At 51.8% G+C, this 14,732-nt stretch overlaps 1 protein-coding gene across 2 annotated transcripts; it reads right to left on the bottom strand.

Annotated features, from left to right (window-relative positions):
- Positions 1-1,064: 1,064 nt before the first annotated feature.
- Positions 1,065-13,253, bottom strand: DENR (density regulated re-initiation and release factor). 2 transcript variants are annotated; one of them, XM_045844764.1, is made up of 8 exons: positions 13,121-13,253; positions 12,266-12,380; positions 8,513-8,532; positions 7,503-7,587; positions 5,733-5,816; positions 3,600-3,716; positions 2,635-2,774; positions 1,065-2,529 (listed from the first exon to the last, which is right to left on the bottom strand). In XM_045844764.1, exons 2-8 carry the CDS (start codon positions 12,369-12,371, stop codon positions 2,485-2,487), a joined length of 597 nt encoding a protein of 198 aa, XP_045700720.1. In that variant the 5' UTR covers positions 12,372-12,380; positions 13,121-13,253; the 3' UTR covers positions 1,065-2,484. The 2 variants fall into 2 exon arrangements, with proteins under 2 accessions (XP_045700720.1, XP_045700712.1); XM_045844756.1 differs by having other exon boundaries at positions 13,107-13,245.
- Positions 13,254-14,732: the final 1,479 nt, after the last annotated feature.

Genomic DNA, 14,732 nt, shown 5'->3' with positions numbered 1-14,732 from the left:
TTGCCTCCTAAGGATTAAGCTCCTGTTTAAGAGAACCAACTCCATGTCTTCGAATTTAAAAATCAAGAAAGAAAATTCTGACTAGTTGTTGAAAACAGCCTATCAGCAGGTTAGTATGCGGCACATCCAGCTTCATTGGTGGAATGGGATGCCAAAGGGAATGTGGTTGAACGCCAGTTCTCCGTTTGGGCAGCATATTAACCCAAATGCTTTTCCAATTTCACCACCCTAAGGTTTATGTTTGTTTAAGCCCCGAAATGCCATTGCCCACCAGGTGACCATGCGCCAGCACTCACTGGGGAAGTCCGAGGAGTTCCGAGGTGGTAAGAAATGCGGTGCCCCTTACACCATGGTGGCCAGTAAATGTTCCCTGAATGAGGCAAGAGTATTATGACGACCTTGCAAATCAAAAACCTCAGTATTTTAAGTTCATTCCTGAAGTTTTCTTTTAAAAGATAATCTTTAGAGAAGATATAACTCTTAAATGATATAAAATGTTTTCTGGTAGCTTTAAGAATTATACTGCATCTTATTTTTCACTCAGTCTGTTTCAAACTGATGAGGTAAATGGACTCTTTCCAGTCTCCCTGTTATTTCCTAAGTAATCCAGCATATAACAAAGATAGGATCTAAAAGGCAGAATTATCTGTAAAGTAGTATTTTTAATTAAGAGTGAAAAAGCTACCATGGACGACATCTTCAGCTACAGCTGATTTACTGGAGCTTCTATGTCATAACTAAAAAGAAATTTAAAATTACTACCAGCATCTATTCCTTTAATGAACAAAAACTACATATCAAAACTGTATTTGCATTTGAAGTTGCCAACTTAATCGTGGCACATCTCCTACACATATTATGAGATAAGGCTGTTCAAGAACTGGTGTTATTTTTGCTAAAAATACTAGCCTGTGAAAACATTCCATGAAACGCACATAACGAGAATGTATGAATTAAAAGCACTCCCAGTTCTGCTGGCAGAACGATCCCTGTTCTATTGTAATCAGAGATGAAACTACGCTGCATTTTTAACGGGGGTCAAAGAACGAGATTCACACGTGCTATACACAAGGACGGTTTTAATCCTGCATTTTCCTGCAGTAACACCCACTGCTGCCTAGATAGGGACTGCAACTGCATTTGACAAGAACTGTGAACATTGGGAATCTTTACATGAAGTCACATGTGTTGTACAGGCCCACGGACATCTTCCAGAACCAAGAGAATACACACATAACACACACCAAATGGTCTCCATGGCTAAATTTGCTTCATCATACAATAATCGTATTTAGTAAAATCCACAGTTAATGCAGAATTTTTTTAAATTTACATCTTTACTACACAGTCTAAGATTTTAATTATTAAAAAAAAAACATTCATTCAAGATTGTAAATTTGCATGGCAATCAACAGCAGGTTCTAAATTTCTTAAAGGTGTCTAGAGCAATTAAAATACCATGAGTCTTCTTTTCGATTTGTAGCACCTGACTTAAGACCTTTATAAAAACAAAGTTTAAATTCATTTAGTGCATTCATGAAAATTGTCAGTTTCTCGTGAGAAAAACGTGTTTCAACCGCTATTTCCCAGGCGACACATTAAACATGGGTTTATAGTATCTGCAGCAGGCCAGCAGAACGTCACACCATCCCGTGTAGGCAGAACGGGGGGACTCGCAGCCTCTGTGAATGGCCTCCCGCTCACAACGATGCGTGATGTTCTACCGCGTGGTGCGCCATCATCTCTTCAGCCGCCTCCCAGTTGTTCCTTGGTACCATTTGCCATCTCTTTGATGTCGTGAGTAATGTCGTGATGAACACAAGACTTACATCTGTAGGATAACGTCAGAGGCGTGGCTTACTGGGCCCAACAGTGCAGATGGTGTTAAGGCTTTTAGTATACTTCACCAAGTAACGTCCAGAACAGCTTGAACGACTCCTACCCACAGGATGCAGAGGCGCCCACAGAGTGGCCTTGGTGACAATGAAGCCGACTCAACCACGGACCTATCAGAGGCTCAAGCATCTGGAAACTAGCACGCCAAAGAAGCAAGGGGTAGTTATTACTGGCGATGAAGCCAAATTAGAATTCTGTAAAACGTCATTCAGCTTTAAATCATGATTTAAGTAAATCATGACCATTTAAAAAAATAACACATAAACTTCCCACAAAAAGTCTACAGTGTTTTTCCAAAAATAAAAAATTTGAGAGAGAGAAAGAGAAACGTCAGTACCAAGTGACCAAAAATTTTTATTTGACTAAATTCTATTTCATGCATAAGCATGACAGTCCCCGCTGTGTATCAGACTTTGGCAATAAAAAAACAAGCAGCCTTGCACAGACAGTGAAAACGCCACGGGCGAGGGCAGCCTACAGTCTGACTGTAGGATAAATATATATATATTTTTTTCCCCAAAAGGCCTCTCCCCCTTTGGCTGTATCAACTCTCAGTTCAGACCATTAAATACAGACAGATTTTCAAAATCACTTCTTCACTTCTCCAAGATCTTCGATGCTATCGTCATCCACCTGTAAAACACGGATAATCACGGGCCGTGAGTCGCGGTGTCAAATAACGCGGAAGCAACTTGCTTCCGAAACGGCTCTGCAGGCGGACGCGGTCCACATACGTACCTCCGGCCACTTCTCCTGAATGACGTCGATGATGTCGTCTGTGAAGTCCCCCTGGATGATGATCTCGTCCTCCCCTGTCACTGAGGCACCACAGGAGAATTTCTGAGCAAAAAATCTTTGTGCTTCTTTAAGATCAATTTCTGTTATTTTAAGAAAAGAGACAGCAAGACTATAATGAGGACTGTATGTCAAAGATAGTTTTCCACTTTGAAATTGGATCTGCATTTTAAATTCACAAAACAGATCACATTAAAGGGTTTCATATTCCTTTCAGAGCAATAGTTACTATCACACGCAGTGGTCTTAAAATTTCAAAGATTCAAGATCAAATAAAACCTCAACTTATAAAAATAGCATCACTCACTACTCACACAGTAACCAAAATAAACCCAGTAACACAGTTCTATTACATATGCACTACTGGACACAACGAAGTCCTTTTGTTTATCCCTCTTAGAAAAAAACAGTTTACAGCACAGAAACACACACAGTTTCCAGTGGCCCAGCGAGTGCGGGGCAGTCTGTGCTGTCACACGAAGGGTCAGACCGTGGGGTTCCCACTTCACCCGGTCCCACCGTGCAGTCCAGGCCTCCAGGAGCTGACGGGCCCATGCAGCAAGACCCTTGGCGCCCACTGCCTTTCCTCCCCTCTGCGACACTCCCGGGGGGACGAGCCAGACCGCGACCCTGTGCCGCCAAGCCCGCGGGGCCGGGGAGGCGACACTGGTAGGCTTCAAAGGGAGCCCTATCTTGCCCTCCTCATTCCACATAAAACATGTCCAAGCAGAAATTCTGGAGAGGAAATAGTTAAACCAGTTCCCTCTACAAAAGAATAACATTTCCTCAAAATTTGATTTTGAAGCTAAAACAAGACCTGGGAAATTTTCATGATACCGGTTTTTTAAAAAGAGAGAAAAATACATATACAGTTCACGTGTTTTAAACATACTTAAGAGTAAACTCACCAAAAGTTGCAAGGCCACACACTCTTGTCACGTATTTCTTCTTTGCTCTGGGAATTTTGGCTATTGTGACTTTTTGTGGTACAGTCTTCTTTTTCTGTTTTATTTGACCCCTTCCACCTTGACAGATTAAGAAAGAGCTCAGCATCAACTGTTTCACTTTTAACATAATTAGAGAATGCTGTCTTTAAATTTGTTATGTTGAAAAGGTACCAATTAATTTCTAAAGTGTCTTTTCCTAATACAAAATTTGTGAACGCATGTGTGAGTATTCTTCCAATAAATATTTAAGTCAGCCCTGGCTGGTGTGGCTCCGTGGGCTGAGCGCCGGCCTGCAAACCAAAGGGTCGCCGGTTCAATCCCGGTCAGGGCACAGGCCTAGGTTGCGGGCCAGGTCCCCCGTAGGGGTAGTGTGAGAGGCAACCACACACTGATGTGTCTCCCTGTTTCTCCTTCCCTTCCCCTCTCTAAAACAGTCCCCGCCCCTCCAAGGATTCTCGTTTAGAGACGTGAGACAAAAAAGGCTACACGATCACAGCGACTACTGCCGACGACAACAGGACCCACGAGCACAGCACATCGAAGGGGAATGGCTCCCTCTCCTTCCGAAGGACAGAGCGGTGTCCTAGTGGAAGCGGCATCTACGCTCTTGCAGAATAAAGAACTGTCCAAGCTGGAGAAGTTTAAAAAAGGACGTTCCGGGAAAACGGAGCAAGTTCAGAGACCGTGTTTCAACCTGTGCCTGTCTTGGTGAAGGACGCATATGGGTATGTAGCAGACGAGGCCAGAAAAGCAAAAGATCACATACCAGTCGTTAAAGGGACAACGCATCAAGCTTGGTTACTTGATTTTACACTGAGGAAGAAGACAGGCCACTGAATGACTATGCAGGAATGAAATGACCAGATTTGTGTTTTATCAAGACCATGGAGGGTGGGTCTGTGAAGAGTAAGGCTTACAGGCCACTGAGGAGGCGCCTGCGTTAGTTCAGGCAAAACGAATCAAACTCTAAACCACAGCAATGGCAACTGCTGGTTCAGAACAGAGAGCGTAAGAGAGAGAGAAAAGTAACAGAATTCAGAGCTGACTACGAGGGACAGGAAGAGAGCGCCTCGGACAGGCCTCAGACCTCCGGCCCAGGTGACCGGGGAAACTGCGCCGCCGCTGACCTATGGAGGGGAAACAGAGGCGCAGACCTGGGGCTGAGTGCATCTCGGAAGGCTGCGCTTGGGGTGCAGGCAGGACACACTTCCAGTCTGGAGACGCACGCCGGGACTGGAGAAACAGACTGGGGGATGTGAGCGTCGAGTCGGGGCAGAAGTTCTGAGCAGGTGGAAGCATCACCCAAGGAGAACATGCAGAACGAAAAGGCCAGAGGGCAGAGTCCTGGGAGACGAGGAGTCTGGGGAAGACGGGACAAGTCTGCACTACAGGACGAGAAGGACTGCCATGGAAACCAAGCAAGCACAACACTTCCCGAGGGGAGCATGCCAACGCCCTTCTTACTGAGCGACCCCGAGCCTCTGGTGACCCCCGTCAGAGGGCTCCGGTGGCGTGCACGTCAGGGTAGGGCAGCCTGGGCAGCGAGCAGTGAGCGACAGAACAGCCAGTCCCCTCTTATTAAAGAAGCCCGGCCAGGAGGGGACGCAGAGGGGTAAAGCAGGGAAAGATGTGGGCTCTTGGGACTTTTTAAAAAAATATGCAAAGTCTGAAAAGTCGGAGGGGTGGAGGAAGGAGGAAGAAACAGGCAGGGGCAGGCCCCAGAGCGGGAGGACATAGTCCCCGCACAGAGCACAGACAGGCGCGTGCACCACCGGTAAGGGAGAGAAATTCCACCGAGCTGTCAGAAGTAATCAGAAAAACTTTACGTATAAAGTTTTCAAGTCATCAGCGAGCTGGCTGCTTGCTTTTTACATGCACACGGCAAATAAAGCCCGTTTTCTTAGATCTGACTTACAGCGAAAAGCCCAAACCCTGCCCCGTGTCGGCCCCTGGCAACGCGGTCTGCACCCGCCGAGCGGCCTGTGGTGGACCTGCAGCACGGGCCGCGGCCGCTCACTCTGGAAATGCCCCCGTGACTGACTTCTCCTGGGGAGCGGCGGGTTCTGCATGGGAAGTCGTGGATTTAGGTCTCACCTCTCTTTTGTTTTTTCTTCTCTTCCTCTTCCCCCGCTGTCCCTTGACCTTCAGTAATTCCAGCTTCTTGTTTGGGTGAGTTCTCTACACGTAAACACAAAACCCAAAGCATTAATGTCACTTCCTACTGATGTTTAATAAAAGAAATCGCCTCTGAGCGACCCCATACACAAACAAGCAACTCCATCGACAGTGGAGTCTGCCATTCGTAAAGCAAATACACACACTGCTGGAGTCCTTCCGGTCTGACTCTGAACCCTTGGGTCTGGTGACAGAAGACAGAACAAAGTCTTTGCCATGTGATGACAATTTTTTTCAGCCACGTGAAAGGAGCATGACACACTCGAAACTGCAGGAGCAGACGGCACCTGAATGCGCCGATCTTGTTAACAGGGAGCCCGGTCTCGAATAAGGAGAGACCCCCACCCCCACCCCGCCGCCCCCAGGTCACTGCGCCCCGGGCCGACCGTGCAGACTGACCCCAGCACCAGGCTCGCGGGCCGTCCCCCAGCCACTGGCGGTGGCTGTGCGGCTTGTCTCCACGAGGGCCGTGTGCCGTTTCGAGGGCGTGCCGCATGAGGGCAGTGTGGAAATCAAAGCGGCGAACAGTGGGACAGCACGGGTGCGCCCAACGGGCCCTCCCTGGCCCAGGCTCTGCCCCCCACCCCGCGCCTCCCTTCATTCCCACCTGTCTCCGCGGGGCGAGCCTGCTCCTCCGCGCGCTGCCCCACCTCTGCCAACAGCGACTCCGGTCTCGCTGCTCCGACCAAACCCCAGGCGGCCCCTTCCCTCACTCCCCACGGGCAAGGCGTCAGAAAACCTCGTCCCTCCACCTTCAAAACGCACCCACAGCCTGCCCACTCCCCACCCCTCCACCGCTGCCCTCTGCTCCGGCTGCCGTCTGGTCCTGAGCGGCCCCTGCAGGAGCCTCCCGGCGGGGGTCCCCGCTCTGCTGCCTGTGTCCTCTTCCGTCTGTTCGGACGGCAGCACAGAGACGCCGCTAAACCCCAGCCGGCCCTCCTCCTTCCTCCACGCGAACCCCTCTGATGGACGGCGCCTCGTCTCACTCCGAGTAAAGCGCTCGGCCATCACTTCGCTGACCGCCTCTCAGACCCTTCTCCCCTCCTCCAACAAGCTCAGGACCCGGAGGCCGCCCTGCTGCCCCCCGAGTGCCCGGCAGTGTCCCCCGCCCGGGCGGTCCCCGCCGGAGTTCTGAAGCCTCGCTCCCGCACTTCCTTCGGGTCTTGCTCCAACGCCATCTTTTCAGCAAAATCCTCCCTGGCCGCTAACCTAGGATTTCAAATTCCCTCCCCAGCAATTCCTATCTCCGCATTCCTTGCTTACCACTATCTCACATAACTACGTCGTCTTCTTTTGTCTCCCCTTCTAGAACGTAACTTTCTGTATACTGCTTCTGTACACTGCCTTACCCTCGGCCTCTGGAACAGTGTAAGACACGTGATACGCCCACAGGAAATGACTTGTTAAATGAATGAATGAAAACATATTTGCCTCCGGATGATTTACTCTTCTTCACATAAAAAAGGTGATATTCTGACATACCCCGTCTCAGAGAGAAGACACGTGAAGCAGTGTGTGATTTTAGGTAACGAATTTTAACCTAAGAACTTACGATCGTTTTAAAGTTCGCAGAGATTATAATTCTGTAATTATCCTACTAGAAGAAGACTTTCATATCTTTAAAATAACGTTGTATGTGCATTTATTTCAGGCGTATAAGCTTTAATGAAAGGAAGAAAAAGTTCATACCTACAGTGAGTTTCGCAAACTCATTGGGAAAATTCTTCTCTAACCACTGCCTGCACTTGGCGACGTCAGGCATGTACTCACAGTACTAGGGGAGAGAACACACCGGTTACGACAAGGTGTTTTCCTTCGTGCAGTACATTTTCACTTGCAGCCCTCTCTGCACTTGCTGCACAAAGAGCGACCCTAACTGCTCCCAGCTGCCGTCTCGTCCACAGAAACCCTGCGTTCCACCAGAAGCGCCCCGTGAGAATCAGGGGTGAGGAGGAACGAGGCCCCGCCTGACCGCTGTGACCAATATCCTCTCCGTCAGACACAAGGGCCATGAGAAAAAGGGGCAAACGGACGAAAACAAGCGTCTACTTCTTGCTCTGGGCACACAGGCGTCTCATTATTTTCACGACTTGCCCAGAAAGCCTGACTGAGAAGCTTATTAACAAAAGCCTTACACGTAACTCATGCTTTCCTCTGCCTGTACCTCCAGTTTCGGCATTAAGACTACTCTTGAGTTTTACTGGCTGACTGACTATTTGTGTGTGCCACATAAAAATCCGAACTGGCCAGCCAAGTCCCAAAGGTGCACACATGACTCAAAATCTAAAGAAAGCAATTTGTGTGTAAGACCATAAAAGTATTCCAAACCAAATTTCTCTATAAAAGGACTTAAAGTCTACTATCAAATGATTGGAATAAAAAATAAGCCCTGGCTGGTGTAGCTCCGTGGATCAAGCGTCAGCCTGCGAACCAAAAAGTTCCTGGTTTGATTCCCGGTCAGGGCGCGTGCCTGGGTAGGGAGGCCAGGTCCCCAGTTGCGGGCACTCGAGAGGCAACTGATCGATCAATGTTTGTCTCTCACATCATGTTCCTCTCCCTCTCTTTCTCCCTCCCTCCCCAGTCGCTAAAAATACATAAAGTCTTTAAAAAAAAGAAAAGAAAATGAAAAATATGTTCTCAGGCTAGCCACAAAATCAAAGACTTCAAATGCAGGGTTTAAGAATTTTAAAAGAACTTACCTCTGTTGGTAATGAACACACTGTGGAAATGGAGAGAAGAAAAGATTCAAGTTTAAATATATGTATATATGCACACATATACACAGCACTCATCGTAACTTATTTTAAACTTGATAAAATGCCTCATTTCTACTTTTTCCTGTATTTTTTCTGTACTATTTTTCAAACGCTACCCACCATGCCCTGCCTTTTTAAAGATAAGTCACACGGCTAACGGAAATATTATCCAGACCTTTTTGATCTGAAGACTGCCTCCTTGAGGTGACGAAACACCCGACCACACCGTCTCGCGCGCCTTAAGGTCCCAGCACCACCACTTCGGTGGGCCTGAAGCCAGGTAAGGCGGGACCACTCCCCTCACGCCGGCACCTGCGTGGAGCTGCGCACCTCACCGCTCAGTCGGGACGGCCACCGCTGCTGACTCCCACGAACACGCAGCACCCTGCCATCTCTTTGCAGGACGCCTTCCCTTTTCTTTTTCGCCTTACGCTACATAAGATCCAGGAACTGTGCAGCCGGAAGGAACGCCGGTTCGATCTTGTCACTGCACAGCTGACAGGGGCCGGAGGACCGGAGAACCCCCATGGTCTCCCAGTTTTACCTACAACCCTTTCCTGGGTCGACTGCTTGGTTCGCTGTGCTTGTCACGGGGAAGGACGGAGCAGGGGGCGGCCCGGAGCCCTGAGACGGGGGGCGAGGAGCGGCACGCTGTCACTAAGAGCGGCAGTGCCCACACGCTGGGCGCCTGTGACATCGGGCACTTTGCTGTGCTTTTCATCTATGATTGTGTTTACCTGTCACAACCCCACAAGCTAAGAACGAGCGCGTCTGTCAGACACAGGTGGAAAAAATGAGACTTAGCATAAACGAGCCACCTGCCCCCAGTTAGCAGAGCGGGAGCCGAACCCTGGTCTGTTCCCCACGGAAGGAGATCACACGACACCCATGGGCAGCAGCTGCGTGCCAGCCGGACGACAGCGGCCTGCTTCGCGTGTTGTGGGCGAAGCCCCATAAAAAAGGCTGAGCAGCTCATCCGATGACACAGGTACGACCACCCGCATGGCCACAGGTGTGTGGCAGGAGAAAACTGGGATCTAGCATCTCCACCTCAAGTTCACTAAAGCTCTCCCCAGTTAAGCAGAGCTCCATAACCCTCACAGTTCAAGTTCAAGTACCAGTAGGTGCAGGTATTCGGGCATACTTGCAGTGTAAGTTCCAGGTTAAATATCAGTACAGCAAATGCTAAAGCCATACACCATTTGACACACCACTGCAAACAACACCCGGTTCAGGAAATTCTAACACAATGAAAAATCTGGACGATCCTCCTGAGTTCACTGCTATTTGCCTATAAAATGACCTTCCCTCCACAGGTCGCTCACCACCCGTAAACTCGCTTTTCAGGACACAGCCGCGCAGCCCCCGCAGACTCCACGTCACTCGGCGGAGCGCCGGGCCGCGCATCCCCGCGGACGGGACGCAGCCCGAAGAGCAGGGCACCGTCGCCAGCGACACCTCCCGCTCCAGTCTGCACGCTCGGGTCCCTCAAGAGCTCTCGTGTCCCCTGAGACCCTTTGCCCAACAGCACGGTGCTGGGAGGTGGAGCCTTTGGGAGTATTACGCTCCCTTCACCCTTCGCAACGGCGCTCTGAGTCTCTGTTGTCATCCACCTCACAAATGTGGGCACCGGCCAAGGTCACCCAAGGAGTACACGGCCAAGCCAGGAATCCGACTCAGACTGACCCCAGAGTAGGAAGTCTCCAAACCAAAGTCAACTGTCTTCCCAGAAATGACCGCCCCCCCGCCCGGCGACCCTCATTTCTCACGACACCCCACCAGCCCTTGCACGCCCCCCCTCCCCAGGACACCGCGTCACACCTGCCGCCGGACCGCCCTCCGGCGCCCCTTCGCCTCCCTGCGGAGTCCACCTGCTGCCCACGGTTCCCCACTTTTGTGGAAATTCCGTCCTTCCCTCTGAACAAAGACCCCTCCCTTTCCTGAACTCCTCACTCTCAGTTACAGTCCCAGTTCACCCACTAATTCAACATCGAACACTCCCTAAATGCATTGCCAGAGCTGGACCTTAAAGCCCTCGAGCAAAAATGCACTCGGTGTGCATCCCAGCGTCCGGAACACCGAACAAGCGAGGGAGCGAAGTGAACACAAGCTTTCCCGAGAACGCTCCGGGACCCTGGCCCACAGAACGCGCCACGGGGCAGGGGGCGGCAGCTTCGCGGCGCTTGTTCGAGAGCTGTCTCAGGAGAGACACAGGCCACCGCACAGGGGGGTTTTCGTGCACTCGGCATTTCACCAATTCTAAGGGTTTCTTTTAATTTTTATAAGGATAATCTTAGAATTATGCTATGTCAATCTGGCCATTTTTTCTCGCTTAGCAGAACCTAAAATAACGGTATGTCTTACAAAACGTGGAGTCTCCAAATCGATCAAACAGGACACAGGAACAGCTCTTGACTACACCAGCACCCTTTCCTGATGAGAACAGTAATAGTAACAGTAACAGCTGGTGCTTACGACACTACGTTCTTGTGTCACTTGCTGGGCCAGAAGCTTTACATCGTACGAACCAGCTGACTCCAGACGCCATCATCACCTTCACTCCACAGACCCCGAGCACCACGCCCCTGGCCCCCAGGGAAGCTAGGTGACTTGCACCAGGCCGTGTGGCTGGTAACGCTGGCCCCTGACCCCGAAGACGAACAACAGAACCAAATAAAACCAGTTCTGTAACAAGACTCAGCCAACCCTACGAAAGTTTCCCTGCCTGCTCTCTTACTGAGGTATGTGACACTAATTTTATTTTACTGTCAAAGACACTGAATGAAGGACGAACTGGGACAGTCCCGGAACCCAGCGGCATCGCCTCTCCCTGCAAGACACCTGGTCTCCAGGCGAGGTCTCTACTCAACCCACCGCACGTACGGTCCACGGAAACAGGGACCTTCCCTGACTTCTGTCCTGCAGAGGCCACAGCACCTAAACCACTGCTAGGCACGTAAGTAGTCAAAAACACTTACTTAAAAAAGTTAGTATTTCTTTCCCAATTACTGTCTTGTACCTTCAAAGTTTCCTGAAACTTTCCAAGACACTAATCAAGTTAGAGCATCACAATGCACAAATAGGTCTGTACTGAAAATGAGGGAAAATACTCGAAGGGGATAAAAAACTGTTTGAAGCTAACATATATACCTTTTTTTTAAAATCAAACCAAGAGCACTTTCCCAAGACTCCTACCGCCCAGCACTGAAACCCCGTCCCCTTCCGCTCCTGGCGCCCTCCGTGTCTGGAGGGAACCCTAACACCATGTGTGGACACAAATGCGGGAACCGGCCAGTGGTTAAACGTATGAACACCGAGCTGCTCTGCTCTCCAGACCCGCCACGAGCCTCCTTCTTGCCCTCCTCCTCGTCATCCCGTAGGACCCAGCATCTGTGTTCCAGGAAGCCCTCCTCTACAGCCGGACCGGCCGGGCTGAAATAACTCCTTCCCCGTCTCCACTGCAATGGGACCATTAGCTGCCCCAGGACGAGGAGCAAGGACTGGTCATGCAGGTCAGGAAATGATGGTCAGTCCCCGCTCCTCCTCCTCTTCGCCCGCCGCCCCCTCCCCAGTCAGGGACCCACCCAATGACAGAGGCGCCTGGAAAAGGCTCAGGGGGACCAAGTGAGCCTCAATCACCCCAAGGCAAAGGGACACAGTCAGGAAAAAGGCCCCTCTCCGGCCTGCGGCACTTGCCTCCGCAGTACAGGACTCGCAGCGGGTAATCTGCGTCTGACTTGGGATTGCCCCTGGGGTCGCCTCTGCAGTCCTGCCCCGCGGCCTCAGAAATGTCAGCAGCCATCTCACGCACCTGCGGGCAGGGAAAAGAGCACATCTTCACGGTTCCGGACCGAGACGCCGGAGCAGCAGTATTCGGGGCTGCTCTCGCCTCCTCCCACCAAGGGCCCCCACCCCAAACCGGCTTCCTCTCTGTGGCCCAGCGAGGGACACCGGCCGCCAGGAGGATCCAGCGAACGGGAGCAATCCCGGCCACGCCCTGCCGTTATCGGGTCTACAGGGAAGCCGGTGAATGGGGCCGGGGAGGGGGCGCTAGTAAAAGAGGAACTAGAGGGGGGAAAGGATGCGGAGGACAACTTCGGCGGAGGCAGGGCCGGAGGTCCGGGGTGGTATGGGAGGGGTGCACGCCGCGGCGAGAGAGGCGAGCCACAGCGCAGGTGGAAGGGAAGAACCGACGAAGAAGGGGGGAGGCCGCCGCCGATGCCCGGAGGGCAGGGTCAGGGAAGGGGATAGGAGCGGGAGGGGGTGGGGGTGGGGAGCCCAGAGACTCCGGGGGGGGGACCGGGGCAGGAGAGCCGGGAAGGGGCAGGGAGTCACGGCCCTGGTGCGGCAAGGGCGGCCCCGGTGTGAGAGGGGAGATCGGAAGCCAGGGGGCAACCGCGGGGGCACCTGCGGGGCCCATGTGGGCGGGGATGTGGAGACGCCCGGCCCGGCCCCCTTCCGCCGAGCTACACCTCGGCTTCCCCCACATTCTCTACACGAATTCCTCCGAAGTGGGGAAAGCCCGAGGGGTCGTTACCCAGGCGGTCTTACAGCTGCCGACGCCTCCGCTCCCGCCACTACCGCCAGCTGAAGCGACACATGCAACTCCTCTCCTCCGGCAAGGGCCACCCGAGAGCCCGTCTGCCGGCGCGGTCCCGCGAGACAATGGGCCTTTATCGCGAGACTCAGGCCACCTCCGGGCGGCTGTCGCGAGAAGCCAGGAAGGCGGAGAGGAATTGGGGAGCATGCGCGTATCGTTCGTGGGCGGGGCCGAGCGGTGGAGCGTCTGACCGCCAGTAGGCGGTGCTCGTTAACCGCGGGAGAGGTCCAGTGGTAGGCGGTCTGACTGCGCCGCGGGCGGGGCGGGGTGTTGCTGGTTGGAACCGCGGAAACGTGCAGCCGAGTCCGCCGGGACCCCGGTTAAGGAGCCAGGAACTTTGCCCCGGAGTCATCCTGGAGTCTTGACTATCTCGAGCCCCGTGGATAAGTCAGTCCTCCGCGGGGAGATCGCGGCTGGAAAAAGCGTTTGGTTTCGTCCAACCCTTCGTTCCTACGTTGGCAGAATTATTACTTAAAAGATAATGTCAGCGCTATTTAGGTGTTTCTGGTCGCCCACCATCCCACCACCTTCACGACATGTTCGTCGCCTTCTCCGTGTTTACCTGCCCTTGCAGGTGTGGTGCGTCCGCCCTGATCTCACCCCGGGGCTTTCCCGCAGGAAGCTGGAGCCTGGGAGACGTGCCCACGCTCGGGCGTGTTAGTTTTGCTTCTGGGTCCCACTCGTAATGTGGGAGCAGCACCACAACACTTGCAGGGCTGTGGCGATTAGGGAAAGATTAGGACAAAAATGGGGGGGGGGTGTTCGCAGCCGCAGCCGCCGCCGCCACCACCATTGTTACATTTTCTGCTCAGAACTTACTTTGCCCAAGACTCCATCTGGCATAATCTCTTCCTCCAGAGTGGCCTCCACCCGGACATCCTTCTTCAGTAAAAGAGCCTTTTCCCTCCTCACCAAAGAGTCCCTAGTCGATGACATCAGTGAAAGAAGATCTTGTTCCCAAGCACGTTTGATTCCAATAATAATAGCTTCCATTTATTTTTTAAATGTATTTATTTATTTATTTTTAGAGAGAGGGGAAGTGAGGGAGAAGGAGAGGGAGAGAAGTATCGATCGCACCCCCCCAGCAGGGGACCTGGGCGGCAACCCAAGCATGTGCTGAGCTGAGACTGGGAATCCAAGGGTGACCCTCCGGTTCACAGCTGCCTGCGCTGCATCCACTGAGCCGCACCAGCCAGGGCGCAGCTTCCATTTATTGACACCCACTTCCCCATGTTGGCCAAGAACTGGCTCTGTGGGAGGTACAGAGTCCAGGGGAACTTCATTCCACAAAACTCTCTTGGTTCCCACTGTGCTCCAGCACTGTGCTAGGCACCGGGAACCCGGTGACAAAGTACCTACTGTCACTAAGCAGCCTGCCACCTGGTAGCTGATATAAACTAGGTATTGTTGTCTCTCGTTCCCAGATGGTAACATCGAAGCCCGTTGCTGGGCGGAGGGGGTTATAAAAGGGGACTCAATGGTAATGGAAGTTACCATTTTTAGAAATTTTATATATATATAAAATGTAACACATTTCACATAAAAAGTTAAGGCCTCACATTA

The sequence above is a fragment of the Phyllostomus hastatus genome, unplaced genomic scaffold (assembly GCF_019186645.2).
Source record: "Phyllostomus hastatus isolate PE091 unplaced genomic scaffold, TTU_PhHast_1.1 phas_contig_1162, whole genome shotgun sequence".
NCBI classification, from domain to species: Eukaryota; Metazoa; Chordata; class Mammalia; order Chiroptera; family Phyllostomidae; genus Phyllostomus; species Phyllostomus hastatus.
Note: the sequence above shows the minus strand (reverse complement) of the source record. Positions and strands in the feature narration are given on the sequence as shown.

What these genes read in the sequence shown, in the direction of transcription:
- DENR (XM_045844764.1), bottom strand. Translation starts at nt 12,371, where the DNA reads ATGGCTGCTGACATTTCTGAGGCCGCGGGGCAGGACTGCAGAGGCGAC. An exon ending in GAAGAAAAAACAAAAGAGAG is followed by an intron (nt 3,717 to 5,732) that starts GTGAGACCTAAA and finishes TAATCTGTCAAG; the next exon opens with GTGGAAGGGGTCAAATAAAA. An exon ending in TTCAGGAGAAGTGGCCGGAG is followed by an intron (nt 2,530 to 2,634) that starts GTACGTATGTGG and finishes CGTGTTTTACAG; the next exon opens with GTGGATGACGATAGCATCGA.